At 41.5% G+C, this 17,747-nt stretch overlaps 1 protein-coding gene across 1 annotated transcript in view; it reads left to right on the forward strand.

Moving 5' to 3' along the window:
* Nucleotides 1-17,747, forward strand: part of FREM1 (FRAS1 related extracellular matrix 1) — a 197,898-nt gene that overhangs the window by 127,044 nt on the left and 53,107 nt on the right. The window contains exons 23-26 of the mRNA XM_044272263.1: nucleotides 7,338-7,533; nucleotides 10,027-10,291; nucleotides 12,520-12,934; nucleotides 17,044-17,245. Coding sequence (XP_044128198.1) covers nucleotides 7,338-7,533; nucleotides 10,027-10,291; nucleotides 12,520-12,934; nucleotides 17,044-17,245 — 1,078 coding nt within the window. The remainder of the gene's footprint in view (nucleotides 1-7,337; nucleotides 7,534-10,026; nucleotides 10,292-12,519; nucleotides 12,935-17,043; nucleotides 17,246-17,747) is intronic.

The raw sequence follows: 17,747 nt of genomic DNA on the forward strand, positions 1-17,747 counted from the left end.
CTGTAATTCTCGTTTTCTCCTTCCAGCTATGGTGGTGCTAGACTCAAGAAAATTTTCTGTGGAGGTATTCATTGACTGTGGTGCTGGGTTAAACCTTATTGACTTTCTCTTTCTTCAAAATCTGGGTCTAAGTACGTACACTTTAGAAAGGGAGATTCCGGTGTTTGCAATAGATTCTTCACCTCTTTCTCAAAGGAGTCTCACTCATATTGCACATGGTATTCAGTTGAGGGTGGGTGATTCACATGTAGAGTTTATATCTTGTTTTGTCATGAGGGATTTGCCTGCTCCTATAGTCCTAGGTTTACCGTGGTTGACAAAACATAATCCAATTATTGATTGGCAAGCAAGACAAATTATTGGTTGGGGAGAATTTTTGTTTGGAGAATTGTCTTGGCACATCTATCTCTGGGGTGTCCACTGCGGTTCTACCTCAATCTCTCAGACTTTGCGGATGTCTTTTTGGAGGGTGGGACCCAGGAATTGCCCCCTCATCGTGACTATGATTGTCCAGTTAATCTCATCCCAGGAGCTAAGTTGCCAAAGTCTCGCCTTTACAATCTTTCCCAACCTGAAAGAGAGGTCATGCGAAAGTATATCGCCGAGAGTTTGGCAAAAGGTCATATTAGGCCATCTAAGTCTCCGGTGGCAGTAGGTTTTTTCGTTGTCAAGAAAAAGGATGGATCACTGAGATCGTGCTTGGATTTTCGGGAATTGAACCATATTACGGTCCGGGATCCGTATCCCCTTCCTTTGATCTCCGACCTTTTTGATCAGATTGTTGGTGCCAGGGTGTTCTCCAAGTTGGATTTGAGAGGGGCCTACATTCTGATCAGAATCAAGGAAGGGGATGAGTGGAAGACTGTCTTCAATACGCACGAGGGTCATTTTGAGAATCTGGTTATGCCTTTTGGGTTGACGAACGCGCCATCAGTATTTCAGCGATTCGTCAATGACATTTTTCATCACTTGGTGGGGAGGTTCGTGGAAGTTTACTTAGATTACATTTTAATTTACTCTCCTGATCTGAAGACCCATCAGGATCATGTGAGACAGGTTTTGACGATCCTTCAGGAGAATAAGTTATATGCCAAATTGGAAAAATGTGTGTTTTCTGTGCAGGAGCTTCCATTTTTGGGATATCTGCTTTCCGACTCTGGTTTTCGTATGGACCCCGAAAAAGTCTGGGCGGTTCTGGAATGGGACCGACCAGAGAATCAGAATCAGCTTTGATGCGGTTTTTGGGGTTTACTTACTATTATAGAAAATTTATTCTAAACTATTCCACAATTGTTAAACCTCTGACTGATATGACAAAGAAGGGCACTGACGTCTCTGTTTGGTCGGAGGAGGCATTGCAGGCCTTTTAGACTATTAAGGAGTGTTTTGCGTCTGCTCCCATTCTGGTGCAGCCCGATGTGTCTCAACCATTCGTGGTGGAGGTGGATACATCAGAAGTGGGGGTGGGAGCGGTGCTGTCGCAGGGTTCTTCTCCTGGCAAATGGGTCCTGTGTGCTTTCTTTTCCAAGAACCTCTCGGTCGCCGAGAGGAACTATGATATGGGAGATAGAGAGTTGCTAGGTATAAAGTTGGCCTTTGAGGAATGGCGTCACTGGTTGGAGGGGGCTTCTCACCCCATTACTGTCTATACGGATCATAAAAATTTGGCTTACCTGCAATCTGCCAAGCGTCTGAACCCTAGACAGGCCAGATGGTCACTGTTTTTTACCAGGTTCAATTTTGTTGTTACTTTTCGTCCGGGGGTCAAAAACATCAAGGCAGATGCGTTGTCTCGCAGTTTTCCTGGGGGAGGTAACATAGTAACATAGTACATAAGGCCGAAAAAAGACATTTGTCCATCCAGTTCGGCCTGTTATCCTGCAAGTTGATCCAGAGGAAGGCAAAAAAAAAAAAAAACCCTGTGAGGTAGAAGCCAATTTTCTCCACTTTAGGGGAATATAAACTTTCTTCCCGACTCCAATCAGGCAATCAGAATAACTCCCTGGATCAACGACCCCTCTCTAGTAGCTATAGCCTGTAATATTATTAAGCTCCAGAAATACGTCCAGGCCCCTCTTGAATTCCTTTATTGTACTCACCATCACCACCTCCTCAGGCAGAGAGTTCCATAGTCTCACTGCTCTTACCGTAAATAATCCTTTTCTATGTTTGTGTACAAACCTTCTTTCCTCCAGACGCAGAGGATGTCCCCTCGTCACAGTCACAGTCCTGGGGATAAATAGCTGATGGGATAGATCTCTGTACTGACCCCTGATATATTTATACATATTAATTAGATCTCCCCTCAGTCGTCTTTTTTCTAAAGTGAATAACCCTAATTTTGATAATCTTTCAGGGTACTGTAGTTGCCCCATTCCAGTTATTACTTTAGATGCCCTCCTCTGGACCTTCTCCAGCTCTGCTATGTCTGCCTTGTTTACAGGAGCCCAGAACTGTACACAGTACTCCATGTGTGGTCTGACTAGCGATTTGTAAAGTGGTAGGACTATGTTCTTATCACGGGAATCTATGCCCCTTCTGATGCAACCCATTATCTTGTTGGCCTTGGCAGCAGCTGCCTGACACTGGTTTTTGCAGCTTAGTTTGCTGTTTATTAAAATTCCTAGATCCTTTTCCATGTCAGTGTTACCGAGTGTTTTACCATTTAGTATGTACGGGTGACTTGCATTTTTCCTTCCCATGTGCATAACTTTACATTTATCAGTGTTAAACCTCATCTGCCACTTATCTGCTCAAGCCTCCAATCTATCCAGATCCCTCTGTAGTAGTATACTGTCCTCATCAGTGTAAATTACTTTACACAGTTTAGTGTCATCTGCGAAAATTGATACTTTACTATGCAAGCCTTCTACAAGATCATTAATAAATATATTGAAGAGAATAGGGCCCAATACTGACCCCTGAGGTACCCCACTAGTGACAGTGACCCAATCTGAGTGTGTACCGTTAATAACCACCCTCTGTTTTCTATCACTGAGCCAGTTACTTACCCACATACAGATGTTTTCTCCCAGTCCGAGCATTCTCATTTTATATACTAACCTTTTATGTGGTACAGTGTCAAATGCTTTGGAGAAGTCCAGATATACGACATCCATTGATTCACCGCTGTCAAGTCTAGAACTTACCTCCTCATAGAAACTGATTAAATTAGTCTGACATGACCGATCCCTCACGAAGCCATGCTGATATGGCGTTATTTGCTTATTTCTGTTGAGATGCTCTAATATAGCATCTCTCAGAAAACCTTCAAACAGTTTACCCACAACAGATGTTAAACTTACCGGCCTATAGTTTCCAGGCTATGTTTTTGGCCCCTTTTTGAATATTGGCACCACATATGCCATACGCCAATCCTGTGGGACATTCCCTGTCAGTATAGAGTCTGCAAATATCAGAAATAAGGGTCTGGCTATGACATTACTTAATTCCTTTAGGATACGGGGGTGTATGTCATCCGGTCCTGGCGATTTGTCTATTTTAATCTTTTTTAGTCGCTGATGTACATCTTCCTGGGTCAGACAGGACACTTTTAATGGGGAATTTATTTTTACATTCTGCATGTCATCTGACAATTTATTTTCCTCAGTGAATACGTTGGAGAAAAAAATATTTAACAGCTTTGCTTTCTCCTCATCGCTCTCTGCGACTTCCCCCTCATTACTCTATAAAGGGCCGACACCTTCAGATTTATACTTTTTAACATTTATATAATTGAAGAACATTTTAGGGTTAGTTTTACTCTCTTTGGCAATTAATCTCTCGGTCTCTAGTTTGGCCGCTTTTATTTGTTTTTTACATGTTCTATTTTTTTCATTATAGTTTTTCAGTGCTTCCGTGCTCCCCTCCTGTTTCAGTGAATGATATGCTTTCTTTTTGTCATTTATTGCTTTCTTTACAGTTCTATTTATCCACATTGGTTTCTTTTTGTTCCTTAACCTTTTATTACCATACGGTATGTACCTCTCACAATGAGATTTTAGGATGTTTTTAAAGATATCCCATTTTGTGGCTGTATTTTTATTTTTGAGGACTTTGTCCCAGTTAGTTTGGCCTATGGCCTCTCTTAGTTGGCTAAATTTAGCTTTTTTGAAGTTTGGTATTTTTGTTCCTCCCTGTAGAAACGCTCTTTTGAATGATAATTGGAAGGTTATTACTTTATGGTCACTATTTCCCAGGTGTCCCCCAACCTGCACGTCTGTTGTTCTGTCGGGCCTATTGGTTAATACTAAGTCCAGTATGGCCGTCCCTCTAGTCGGGTCCTGAACCAGTTGGGAGAGGTAATTGTCTTTGGTTATTGCCAAGAACCTGTTTCCCTTATGAGATATACAAGTTTCAGTTTCCCAGTCTATATCTGGGTAGTTGAAGTCCCCCATAATAACCACCTCATTATGATTTGCCGCCTCGTCTATCTCGTTTAGTAGTAGATTTTCTGTGGACTCTGGTATATTAGGTGGTTTATAGTAAACTCCTATTAGTAATTTATTGTTGTTTTTAGCTCCCTGTATCTCTACCCACACTGACTCCACATGTTCATGTCCCTCACTTATATCTTCGCGGAGTGTGGGCTTTAGACCGGACTTTACATAAAGGCAGACCCCTCCCCCTCTCCGGTTTTGACGTGAATGATATGGTGATTCAGAGGATCCTGCTCCGATTTTGGCTGACGGGGTTGTGGTTTCCGCTCTGTATCCCGAATTGGAGATGGAGGTGTTGGGAGCCCAGGAGGGGGCTCCTGGTTCCTGTCCCCCAGGGAGGTTGTTTGTTCCCGAAGAACTGCGATACAAGGTTTTCAAGGAACATCACGATACTGTCCTTGCCGGACATCCTGGTGGTAAGTCCACCTGTGACCTGTGGTCAGGGCACGTGTGATGTTACGGGACACATGTTGGTGTAAGGCGGGCATGGCACACCTTGAAAAATAGTGGCGGCTGGGAACTTATTGGCAACTGTGTCTCATCATCATCCACCTCATTAAACAGCAATTGCCATTTCCCACCGTCATCTTCTTGTGACTGTCTATGCTCAAGAGTTTGGGAATTTGGGCACAAGATCTGTCCCTCTTCAAGCGTGCTTGGCGAGAAGGCCAGGTCAAGGAATGGCGCTGAAAAGAGCTCCTCAGAATATCCGAGTGTGGGATCACTTGTTTGCCCAGACTCTGTATGGTGGGAGGAAGGAGGATCAGGTGAGGATTGTGTTGAGCAGACTCTTGGGTACTGAGACTGGACTTGGTGGGAGACAGACTGGAAGCATTATCTGCTGCAATTCAACCGACCACCTGGTCACACTGGTCTGACTTCAAGAGTGGTGTCCTGCGCCGCCCTGCAAACTAGGAAATGAAGCTAGGTATCGTGGATGATTGTTTTTCTTGTGTTCTGACAGCAGGCACAGTTTCACCGTGCCCAGGGCCACGGCCTCTGCGTGCACCATCAGCATCACGGCCACTGCCCCGTTCCTTACTGCTCACCTTCTTCCTATTAAATGTTATATATGCTTGAAAGTCTGTCACACGTACAGTAGCGTAGGATTTGAAAGTGTATGCACAAACAAATTAAAAAAGGTATTTAGAATTGTGGAAACGTCACACAGGAGATATCCCGCAGATAATGTCAAGCGGACTTCTTCTATTGAAAAAGTACACTGTATGTCACAGAAAAAAAATTCAGCGTACACATTACACTGCAGATGTGGAGCTGGTAATGTCACTGTCAGAAGCGAACACCGTCTATTGAAAAAGTACACTGTATGTCACAGATAAAAAAAATTCAGCGCACAAGTTGCACTGGAGATGTGGCACTGGTAATGTCACTGTCAGAAGCAGACACCGTCTATTGAAAAAGTACACTGGATGTCGAAGATATTTTTGGGATGCACACACTTTACACAGGAGATGTAGCGCAGCTAATGTTGCTGTCCGCAGCGGACACCGTCTACGGAAAAAGTACACTGGATGTCAGATATTTTTGGGATGCGCACACTTTACACGGGAGATGTGGCACAGCTAATGTCACTGTCCGCAGCAGACACTGTCTACAGAAAAAGTACACTGGATGTCACAGATATTTTTGGGATGCACACACTTTACACAGGAGATGTGGTGCAGCTAATGTTACTGTCCGCAGCGGACACCGTCTACGGAAAAAGTACACTGGATGTCACAGATATTTTTTGGATGCGCACACTTTACACTGGAGATGTGGCGCAGCTAATGTCACTGTCCGCATCGGACAACGTCTACGGAAAAGGAAACTGTATGTCACAGATATTTTTGGGATGCTCACACTTTACAGCCGAATACCGCGAAGTGCCGAGCATCGAGATGCTCGAACCGAACTGGTGTTTGGCCGAGCATGCTCCATCAGCACTACTGCACATGCATCAAATGCATTATTGAGATAATTTAGAAACAGAATCAGGTTGTGCTGTGTAAACGGTGATCTGCTGTCCAGAAACAATGAATGTGTATGAGGACGAGCAATGGCACTTTCCCGTACAGTGGAGGTGATTTGTGCATGTAAATGCAGATCTGACCACCTCTGACGAGCAGGCACTTATCAGAAAGGAATTGCCTGTTCAGTTGGACCATGTAAATGTGCCATGACATATCTACATTGTTATTGTGTAAGATCACTTATACACCTTAAACTAGTTGTACACATGAGTCAGCAGTCCACAGAATCTCTTCTGACCCATCCATACATATGTATGTGTCCTAATCTGGGAGAGTGGAGAAAGCCATTGCTAGATAGCTCTGGCAGTGGCATAACTCCTGAAGAATAAAATGATTGACCATGTTAAAATCCAACTATCCAATCTCTATATCCCCTGGAATCTGCCATCAAGGGAGAGTGGGAAGGCCTCCATACACATTAGAAAGTCAGTCAGTTCAGCTGACATTTTCAGATCTCCTTGTATTTGTGTTAAGGCTCATGTACACAAACATAAAAACGGAAGTTACTCCTTGTGCATTCCGTTTCCGGATGTCTGTATTTCCATTCCCCGCAAAAATACAACATGTCCTATTATTGTCCGCATTACAGACAAGGATTGTACTATTCTATTAGGGGCCAGCTGTTCCGTTCTGCAAAATACGGAATGCACACGGGCGTCATCTGTATTTTTTGCGGATCCTTTTTTTTTCGGACCACAAAATACATACGGTCGTGTGCATAAGTCCTTACAAGTATAATAGAGATTCATCAGCTATTTAGATTGTATGTAACACACAGATGGTCAAATTTTTTATACATTTTAAGATTTACTTTTTTAAATGTCCAAATTGAAAAGGTTGTAATGAAAATTTCTTCTGCTTAAAGGTACATGAAAAGTGGATAAACTTAAATACTGGAATGAAATGTAGTCAAGACGACATTGATATGAATCTGATCAGATATGTCCACAGAGGAACACTTGGTTCAAAAAATGAAGACAGCTTTACTTTCCACCTGTGGGATGGCAGGAACAGGTCTCCTGAGCTACAATTTCACATCCTAGTTAAAGATATGGAGAAGGGTAAGTTAGATATGTATAGGTTGTTTGACAATATATACTGTAGTTAAATTTATACAACAGAAAACATTGATGAAAATAGATAATACATGTTAGATCACTAGAGACTCCACCCCACCCACCAATGGTATCCCAGCAATCACAAGCAAAGGGGGTCTTGAGTAATTTGTTGCTCCTCAGCAACATGTCCTTGATGATGACTAATTTTATGTATTGGCAACTGGGGGGAGAAGATAAAAACAGCTCTTATATGTGGTGATGTGATGGATAAATGATAAATCTTTCTGTGATAAATATGTGGGAAATCTATCTAAAGCTGACCATACATATTCAATAGCTGTTTCAACAACTATCTTTCCCATCTGCCTCCTAGCTTCCTCATACATAGACAGCCACTGAGGAGACTCCTTTCCTTGGAGAACAAAAGGATTGGGTAAATTACTTCCGCACCACCCTTCTCTACCCGACATCATCTGTCAGTGAGAGTCGGGAGCTCCCCACACATTAGGCTAAGGCTACACTGTGACATATATAGCGAGACATGCAAAGAAAATAAAAATTGGGGGTTAGTCAGCACATCCCAGTGTGCAGATGCACTTCGCCATGGCTGAAGTACAAAAGCAAAAAAACAAACAATGCAACAGCACTCTACAAACCCAAATAGCAAAGTAAATACAATAGTTCCATACTCACTATAGAAAATGTACTAGTGCTAATGCTACGCTCATAAATGTGAGATTCTTGGCAAATACATTGTGCACAAAATTATTTGTGACTGTCTGCCAGCGTCAAGGCGATCTCTATAAGACGGGAACCTAACACTATATACTACATTCACTGGTGCCATACCGGCCGCCATTAAATTCAGGGAATGCAGGTTCCACATGCATGCTGAGTCCACTCTGTATGCCACCTCTCATGTGTCGCATGACTTCTGGTGTCTGAAAACTTTTTTTTATCGCAAAGCGATATGTGACATGCCTTGACTGTGATGCAACAGTTACAGAAAAACCCACCTTAGATGGATCTTTTGCGAGCGTCGCAGTTGCAGCATGTGGCATTGCGACACCATTGACTATCCTTTCAGGAAAGGTTGCTCGACTTTTCAGTGACAAGAAGTTGCACAACGCACGTTGACGTGTAGCCATACTCTAAGTGTGTCGGCCAAACCCATCTTTCTTGGCTGGTTCAGCCAACAAAAGTATAATGTGTATGGCCAGCTTAACCCTATTTCCACAAGGTAAACATTTCTATCTTTAATCATATTTGTCACAAATGCTCAGGTCAATTTTATCATTTATCCAAATCCTAAGCTAAAGTCAGTTGTTCAGATGTGTGGCAATGTCCTGCAATTTTTATGTCCATAGCAGCAAAAATTTCAAATTCACCTAAGCTTACAATCTATAAATAAATGAAAAAGTACTCTCTAGTCAAACATGAGAGACATGACTATACTCCTGAATCCAAGTGTGGTAACTGAGTGCAGTCTTTCTCTTGTAAGCTTACCTATGTGTGCTACCGTCCTTTCTTGCCTTCTGATTAAGACATGATTGGCACCTCCTCTCTGCTATGGACTATGGGAGATTTTAGGACCCATATCTCCAATTTCTAAAAATTATTTTAGCAATATCATGCAAGTCATTAGTTCCCAGGAGTTAAAGAGGTATCCCCATCTCTCTATGGGCTTCCCCACCATTTGGGTGGTCAGACATACGAAAGCAGCTGAGTGGGATGTGATATGCTGTTTCTGTATCTGCCATACAAGTGAATGGGAGATACTGAAACACTGGATCTGCAGTATTTCCCCATCTCACAAGTTCTGGAAACAGCATAGCTTACTGCGCTACAATGTTTGCCTAACTCTCATTCACATGGATAGACGCTACGGAAATAGCGTCACACCCTTAGTTGTTTCTGAAGTATCGACCATCTCTGGCCACTGCATCCAGGTCGTAAACAATTGGCAAAATACCCCTTTAAAGTGACACCTTAGATAGCAGTGGGCTTAGCTCTCATTTGACCCACAGGAATTCTTTTTGAGTCTCTCATAGACATACATTCCCAGCGTGTGTGTTTTCAGTGAGGAAACCGTAATAAAGCGTTGCCAGACTACTCTGGCATGGCTTATCTCCAGTGGAAACAAAGGAACAAAGGATCAGGCATCTGCAGTTGAGGAAGAATCAGTAGGCCACCATTCACATAAAATAAGGATAGGCCATCAATTTTAAAGTCCCAGATAGGCATGGATGCGGTTGACAAATGAAAGTATGCCCACCTTATCTTGACCTTATAGATGCCACAGAAGTATGAGAAAATAATCCTGAATATTGCATTATATTTCCATAATTTACATAATTCTAAATAGTCTTTATATTTGTTCATTTATGGCTACAAAGTATGATGCCAAATTGATTTATCAAGCCAGTATATTCAAATTTATCTAAAAGTCGTATCACAATAACATTTTATATTCTCACTATTTTTTTTTACCACCAGGAGACATTGCAGTATTTGTGAAAACACTTCATGTGTCAAGAGGAGACAGGGTCATCTTAAGCACTAATGTTCTCCTGGCCACTGATGGCACAGACAAGCCAGAGGAGCTGCTATATGTAGTTGTCTCCCCACCGCAATACGGGCAGATTGAATATGCCAACCACCATGGAATTCCCATAACAAGCTTCAGTCAGATGGATGTGGCCGCTCAGACTGTCTGCTATGTCCACAATGGCAAAGCTGCAGCTGCTGCTGATACGTTCAAGTAGGTGTCTGGATGGCAAGCCTCTCCTGTCTGTCTTTCCTTTCAGAGCTAGCAGATGATTTATTAACCTAATCTCTCCAGTGCCAGGGGACCACTAGGTAGTCTGGGTTTTCTTGGAACTACAGAAGCATGTAAAGTGTGACTGAATCTTTATCCTGAGTCATCTGCTTACAATGTGATGCTTGTTGAGGTTTGATACAATACTTATGCCTAATGCAATACCTAAGGTCATATAATTAAATATTCTGCTTGGATCCCCTCTTTACAAACTAAGAATAATTGAACGTTATCCAAGTGTTGTTATCCTTTTGAAGAAGTATTGCATTTTTGTGACTTTTTGGACCTTCTCCTCCACAATATCATATTATTCAGCATTTTGCTAATCACTCATCATTTCAACAGAAATTGCTAACATTTAGGCTGCCGGATTAATGTTTCTTCATCAGTTCCAAAAATCTGCATTCATAAAATCACTTGACAGGAATTCCCTGCCTGGAGTCTGTCCTTTCTATCTAATAATAAAATAATAGCGCACTCTCTCTATTATAAAACACAGAGGAACGCTGAGCATTGGGGTCCTGTCTCAATAATCCTTTAAGAATTAATAGCCGAAAATTGGACACATAAAGTATGAATGCTAATGAATGATTTCAGTAGCCCCTGCATCTGGTGGTGGCACGACTGCACCTGGTGTTACAGAGTCATCTCACAGGAGATTGTCACCAGTCCAAGTCATTGATATAAAGCCGGTATGGCCAGGCTGTTTTAAACCGAAAATATAATTAGGGACCCTATAACAAAGACGTGTTCATTTTTAAAACTCTTTTAATTAACATTTTGAGCTGTAAAAAATCTGGCAGAAACCCCCATGTCTGTTAACCTGGTGTTCTTCCCTTGGCTGTATTGGGTAGAAGGCCAGAACAGCCAGGGCAACATCAATTATTGCGTGTCTGAGCGATCAGATTTTATGTTCCACTACTGCACTCTGTTAGTCAGAAATATTACTGTGTATTGTCTGATGCTTCTGGGTTGGAAGAAGAATGTGGCGCTTCTTGTTTGGACAGATGACACGAGTGATTAGCAATCCCTGACATCAGGTGCCGGCAGCACTATGCCAAGTATAGACGCAAATGTCCTCCATTTTGACACGCTGGCTTGATTCTGCATAGAATTGGCACTATTTACTGCTCCTGTGCTTTTTTTCCCCTCTTTATCTTTTCAAATTCCATGACAGATGGCAGCCTCTGTAGCCAGTTCCATCACCATGGAGCTGCAGGCAGCACAGAGGATCTGTAATGTTCAATTGAAGATGTGGCCCCTGCTGAGCACCAAAGTCTTTCGCTCTCACGTTTTAACTCTTTCACCATAGGCAGTTTTTACTATGAGTTGTGGGAGGTCTTTCTACTACCTCCTATGAGTAAGATAGATTAAAAAATGAATAAAATAAAATGCAATATGCATTTACTCCAAGAGACTGGGGCTCAGCAGTTTCTCATGTCATTCCATGTAATCTTTGTGGTGGTTGTATTAGATTTTATTATGTCTGTGGTGACCAAGAGTCTTTCATTTTACATTAGTTTGTAGTAACAAATTAAGGCTAGGTTCACATTTGCACCAGAGGCTGTGTTCGGAGCCTCCATTGCAGATTCTGTCGAAGAGTGAACTACAGGATGGCCACTGGTCAATGGGGTCGGTTTGACGAAAGGCAGGCTTTTCTCATCAGTCCCTTGTTCCAAAAATCTGCATTCATAAAATCACATGACAGGAACTCCCTGTACTAAATCTGTCCTTTATATCTAATAATAAAATAATAACTCAGAGGATTCAGTTATGTGCTGGATCAAATGCTTCCACTATTTTCATTGTTCTGCACCTATGATGGACCAGATCAATGGAAAATGGTAGCACTGGCGTGAACCCAACCTTAGAGGATCTGTCAACTCTCCTGACATACATGTATTCCATGTAATAGGACAGTGATGGAGCATCATGCGGTTCCTCTGTTATTCCTTCTTAAAATGAACAAATAAATTGGCTAGGCTTTATCATTCAGAAGAACTGACAGGTCCTCGTTAAAGGGAAGCTATTAGAAGCTTCATGCTTAGACTTCAAAACATGCCGAAGCAAGCTTATGGAAAACCTCCTGAGTAAAGGTATGCTATCATTTCTTTTGCGTAGATGGTGAAACTGGAACACTTGCTGAAGGCTCCCTTGCCTCTTTTTGCTAGATTCCTTGTCAGCAATGGGCTGCGAACAAAACATGGCACTCTGGATATAGCAGTGGAGATGGTAGACAAAACTCTTCCAACGCTGAGCAAGAATTATGGTCTTAGACAGGTGAAAGGATCTATGGCATTGATCACCACAGAAATTCTTCAGGCAACTGACCCAGATACATCACTGGAGAATATTACATTTTTGATGATCAACCGCCCCCAGTATGGGCAAATATATTTAAGAGGGGCACCAATGAAGGAGAACAACTTCACCCAGAAAGATATTGAAAATATGAATGTTGCCTACAGACATGGAGGGCAGGATGCTCAGATTGACAAGTTCACATTTCTGGTTATGGATAAAACAAATAAAGGATTTATAATGGATGGAAAGGTGCAGATGAATCCAGTGCCGTTCATTATACAGGTAAGGATAGCAGATTATGCATGGTACATGCTCTCCGGTGGTTACACTAAAGCAGTTGAAAATCCATGTAAGACTGAAACGTGACATCCGTTCATCCAGTTCAACCTATTATCCTGCAAGGTTGATCCAGAGGAAGGTAAAAAAAAAACAGAGAGGTAGAATCCAATTTTACTCATTTTAGGGGAAAAAATTTCTTCTCGACTCCAGTCAGAAAGACTCCCTGGATCAATGACCCTTCTCCAGAAATGTAATAACTATAACCTGTGATATTATTACACTCCAGAAATACATCCAGGCCCCTCTTGAAGTCTTTTAGTGAACTCACCATTACCACCTCCTCCTCAGGCAGAGAGTTCCATAGTCTCACTGCGCAAATATTCAAAAAGCAAATATTTATCTTGAATATCGCAACTTCGAGAATTTGCGAATATTTGGAATTTAGTCATTAGCCAACAAGCAACTTAAGCAGGGAGGAATCATGACTTCAGATGGAAAAAATTTATAAATATTCTAAAAAATTCATATATAGCACTATATTCAATATACTATATATTAGTTTTTTAGAATATTCGTCATTTTTTTCCATCTGAAGTCATGATCCCTCACTGCTTAAGTTGCTTGTGTACTGTTCACAGTGTTCATTTCAGATGGAAAAAAATGACGAATATTCTAAAAAACAAATATATGGCACTATTATATATATATTCGCATATTACGCGATCATTACCTTGCCGATTTTTGAGTAAAAAAAGAATGTAGAATATAACGAATATTCGAATTCGCGAATATTCGCCGAATATTCTACAAAATATTCGCGAAATATCACAAATTCGATTATTGCCCCTGCCGCTCATCACTAATTGCAACCTAGCCACATTCACTTAAATGGGACTATGCTTTGGCTAGGCCATGTGACCAATGACAAGGGGGGGGGTGCCCTCGAAATGTTGCATGACGGTGTGCAACATGCTGACCTGATACTGATTAATTGAATATTGAAAGGACGCCGGCCAAGGGCACATGAATTGGAATGCATGCTGACGCTGGTAGACCCTGAAGCTAATGTCAATGATAGATCATATGGGCTGTTTTATTTTATATTTTCTATATTGAATCATGGATCATGTAATATCTAAGATTTGACATGTGGAATAAGGGTGAAATGAACATTGATACTAGTTTGTCCTGAACATTTGATGTGGTTGCGTGGAGTAGTGGAGTTCCGGTGTGTATAAGGACGCTGGACACACTTTATTGAGAATAAGGCATGTGACATCAATGGCTTAGGAAGAGACCATGGTGCTCTTTAGAGCACCCTGGCCTTTTAAAAAACTTTTCGACATGGGTGCCGGGAATTGGAACCCCACCGATCAAATACTGTACATGGTGGAGGTGTTATCAGTGATTGATAGCATTCTTTGTGTAAGTATGTACACAGAGATAGCTGTACACAGGGGAGGTGTTATCAGTGTTTGATAGCATTCTCTGTGTAAGTGTGTATATATAGATAGCTGTCAGTCACTGATAGCTGTACATGGGGGAGGTGTTATCAGTTATTGATAGTATTCTCTGTGTAAGTGTGTATACATAGATAGCTATCAGTCACTGATAGCTGTACATGGAGGAGGTGGTATCAGTGATTGATAGCATTCTCTATGTAAGTGTGTATACATACAGACGTGGACAAAATTGTTGGTACCCTTTGGTCAATGAAAGAAAAAGTCACAATGGTCACAGAAATAACTTTAATCTGACAAAAGTAATAATAAATTAAAATTCTATAAATGTTAACCAATGAAAGTCAGACATTGTTTTTCAACCATGCTTCAACAGAATTATGTAAAAAAATAAACTCATGAAACAGGCATGGACAAAAATGATGGTACCCCTAACTTAATATTTTGTTGCGCAACCTTTTGAGGCAATCACTGCAATCAAACGCTTCCTGTAACTGTCAATGAGACATCTGCGCCTCTCAGCAGGTATTTTGGCCCACTCCTCATGAGCAAACTGCTCCAGTTGTGTCCGGTTTGAAGGGTGCCTTTTCCAGACTGCATGTTTCAGCTCCTTCCAAAGATGCTCAATAGGATTGAGGTCAGGGCTCATAGAAGGCCACTTTAGAATAGTCCAATTTTTTCCTCTTAGCCATTCTTGGGTGTTTTTAGCGGTGTGTTTTGGGTCATTGTCCTGTTGCAAGACCCATGACCTGCGACTGAGACCAAGCTTTCTGACACTGGCTAGTACATTTCTCTCTAGAATTCCTTGATAGTCTTGAGATTTCATTGTACCCTGCACAGATTCAAGACACCCTGTGCCAGACGCAGCAAAGCAGCCCCAGAACATAACAGAGCCTCCTCCATGTTTCACAGTAGGGACAGTGTTCTTTTCTTGATATGCTTCATTTTTTCGTCTGTGAACATACAGCTGATGTGCCTTGGCAAAAACTTCGATTTTTGTCTCATCTGTCCACAGGACATTCTCCCAGAAGCTTTGTGGCTTGTCAACATGTAGTTTGGCATATTCCAGTCTTGCTTTTTTATGATTCGTTTTCAACAATGGTGTCCTCCTTGGTCGTCTCCCATGTAGTCCACTTTGGCTCAAACAACGACGGATGGTGCGATCTGACACTGATGTTCCTTGAGCATGAAGTTCACCTTGAATCTCTTTAGAAGTCTTTCTAGGCTCTTTTGTTACCATTCGGATTATCCGTCTCTTAGATTTGTCATCAATTTTCCTCCTGCGGCCACGTCCAGGGAGGTTGGCTACAGTCCCATGGATCTTAAACTTATGAATAATATGTGCAACTGTACTCACAGGAACATCTAGTTGCTTGGAGATGGTCTTATAGCCTTTACCTTTAACATGCTTGTCTATAATTTTCTTTCTGATCTCTTGAGACAGCTCTTTCCTTTGCTTCCTCTGGTCCATGTCGAGTGTGGTACACACCATATCACCAAACAACACAGTGATTACCTGGAGCCATATATATAGGCCCAATGGCTGATTACAAGGTTGTAGACACCTGTGATGCTAATTAGTGGACACACCTTGAATTAACATGTCCCTTTGGTCACATTATGTTCTGTGTTTTCTAGGGGTACCATCATTTTTGTCCATGCCTGTTTCATGAGTTTATTTTTTTACATAATTCTGTTGAAGCATGGTTGAAAAACAATGTCTGACTTTCATTGGTTAACATTTATAGAATTTTAATTTATTATTACTTTTGTCAGATTAAAGTTATTTCTGTGACCATTGTGACTTTTTCTTTCATTGACCAAAGGGTACCAACAATTTTGTCCACGTCTGTAAATAGCTGTCAGTCATTGACAGCTGCACGTGGGGGAGGTTGTATCAGTGATTGAGAGCATTCACTGGATAAGTGTGTATACAGAGGTAGTTGTCACTCACTGATTGTTGTACATTGGGCAGTCTTAAAAGGAACTGTTTAAAACAGAGCTTTAAAAGTTGCATGGACATGGTCATATGACCAACGCCCTAAATGGACAATAGAAGTGATACAGTTAAAAAATTATAACTGGGTGGGACTATAAACTAGCTGGGCATTGTTAGGGGAAGTGCTGGAGCTGTGGTAGAGAAAGGAGAAGTACATCATGGGTTTGGTTGGATACAGGAAGTGCTACATACAGGATGTAAACAACCCACAGTAATTCGTTACATGATAATGGGTCCAGGGAGAGTCCAAAAAAAACAAAAAACATAGGGAATATGAGGTAAGCAACTACATATCTGCTAAAAACTATAGTAATCCCAGAAAAACCCGTTTAAGATAGCCATATGGAATGCTGGACCCACAGATTTTGATGAGATCAACTGAGAAGTTGTTTGTGGCAGCCTGATTGTCCAAAAGAAAGTTTAAGACTGTTAGATTTTTACAGGGTGTAGCTCCCTTTCTCTTCAACTTGAAACAGGCATGCATGGTGGGATTATCTCAGTGTGCATGGTCATGGGAGAACTGTGAAAGATAGCTGTTGGCTGTAGTTTGGCTTACAACTATAGTATCAAAACATCCAGTTTTATAATGAAATATATACTGTATCACATAAAACTCACACAACATTTATATGGTTGTAATATTGTTTACATAGGTTGATTTTCCAGATGATACCAGTCCTAGAATTGTCCACCTTTACTGTGCAGCACAAATTCAACTTCTCGATGATGGTCGCTATGGAATCTACATAACATCTAGAGAAATAAAGGCTATTGATCCAGGGACAGAGGAGGAAAAAATTATCTTTAAAATATTAAGAGCTCCTCAAAGGGGATACCTGGAGAATGTTGTATCAGGTAAGCTCAAAATAAAAAGTTTTTATATTAAACCAGTTTTGCAGGGAGTAAGTCCAAGTTCACACTTCAGTTATTTGGTCAGTCATTTCCATCAGTTATTGTGAGCCAAAACCAGTAGTGAAGCCTACTCATAGATAAGGCATAATGGAAAGATTTGCACTTGTTCTGTGTTCTTCACCCACTCCTAGTTTTCTCTCCTAATAACTGATGGAAATAACTGACCATATAACTGAAGTGTGAACTTGGCCTAAGCATTACTCACCTCCACTGATCCTCCACCACTGCTGTTCCAGCACTGCCTCCGTCTCAGCTGCACTTTACTTCCTGTCCTTGTTTGGCACTGCAGAAATGCCGGAAAAAAACTGCTCAGCCAATCAATAGCCTTAAAGGGAACCTGTCACCTGGATTTTGGGTATAGAGCTGAGGACATGGGCTGCTAGATCGCCGCTAGCACATCCGCAATTACCAGTCCCCATAGCTCTGTGTGCTTTTATTGTGTCAA

This window comes from Bufo gargarizans, chromosome 1 (genome assembly GCF_014858855.1).
Source record: "Bufo gargarizans isolate SCDJY-AF-19 chromosome 1, ASM1485885v1, whole genome shotgun sequence".
NCBI classification, from domain to species: domain Eukaryota; kingdom Metazoa; phylum Chordata; class Amphibia; order Anura; family Bufonidae; genus Bufo; species Bufo gargarizans.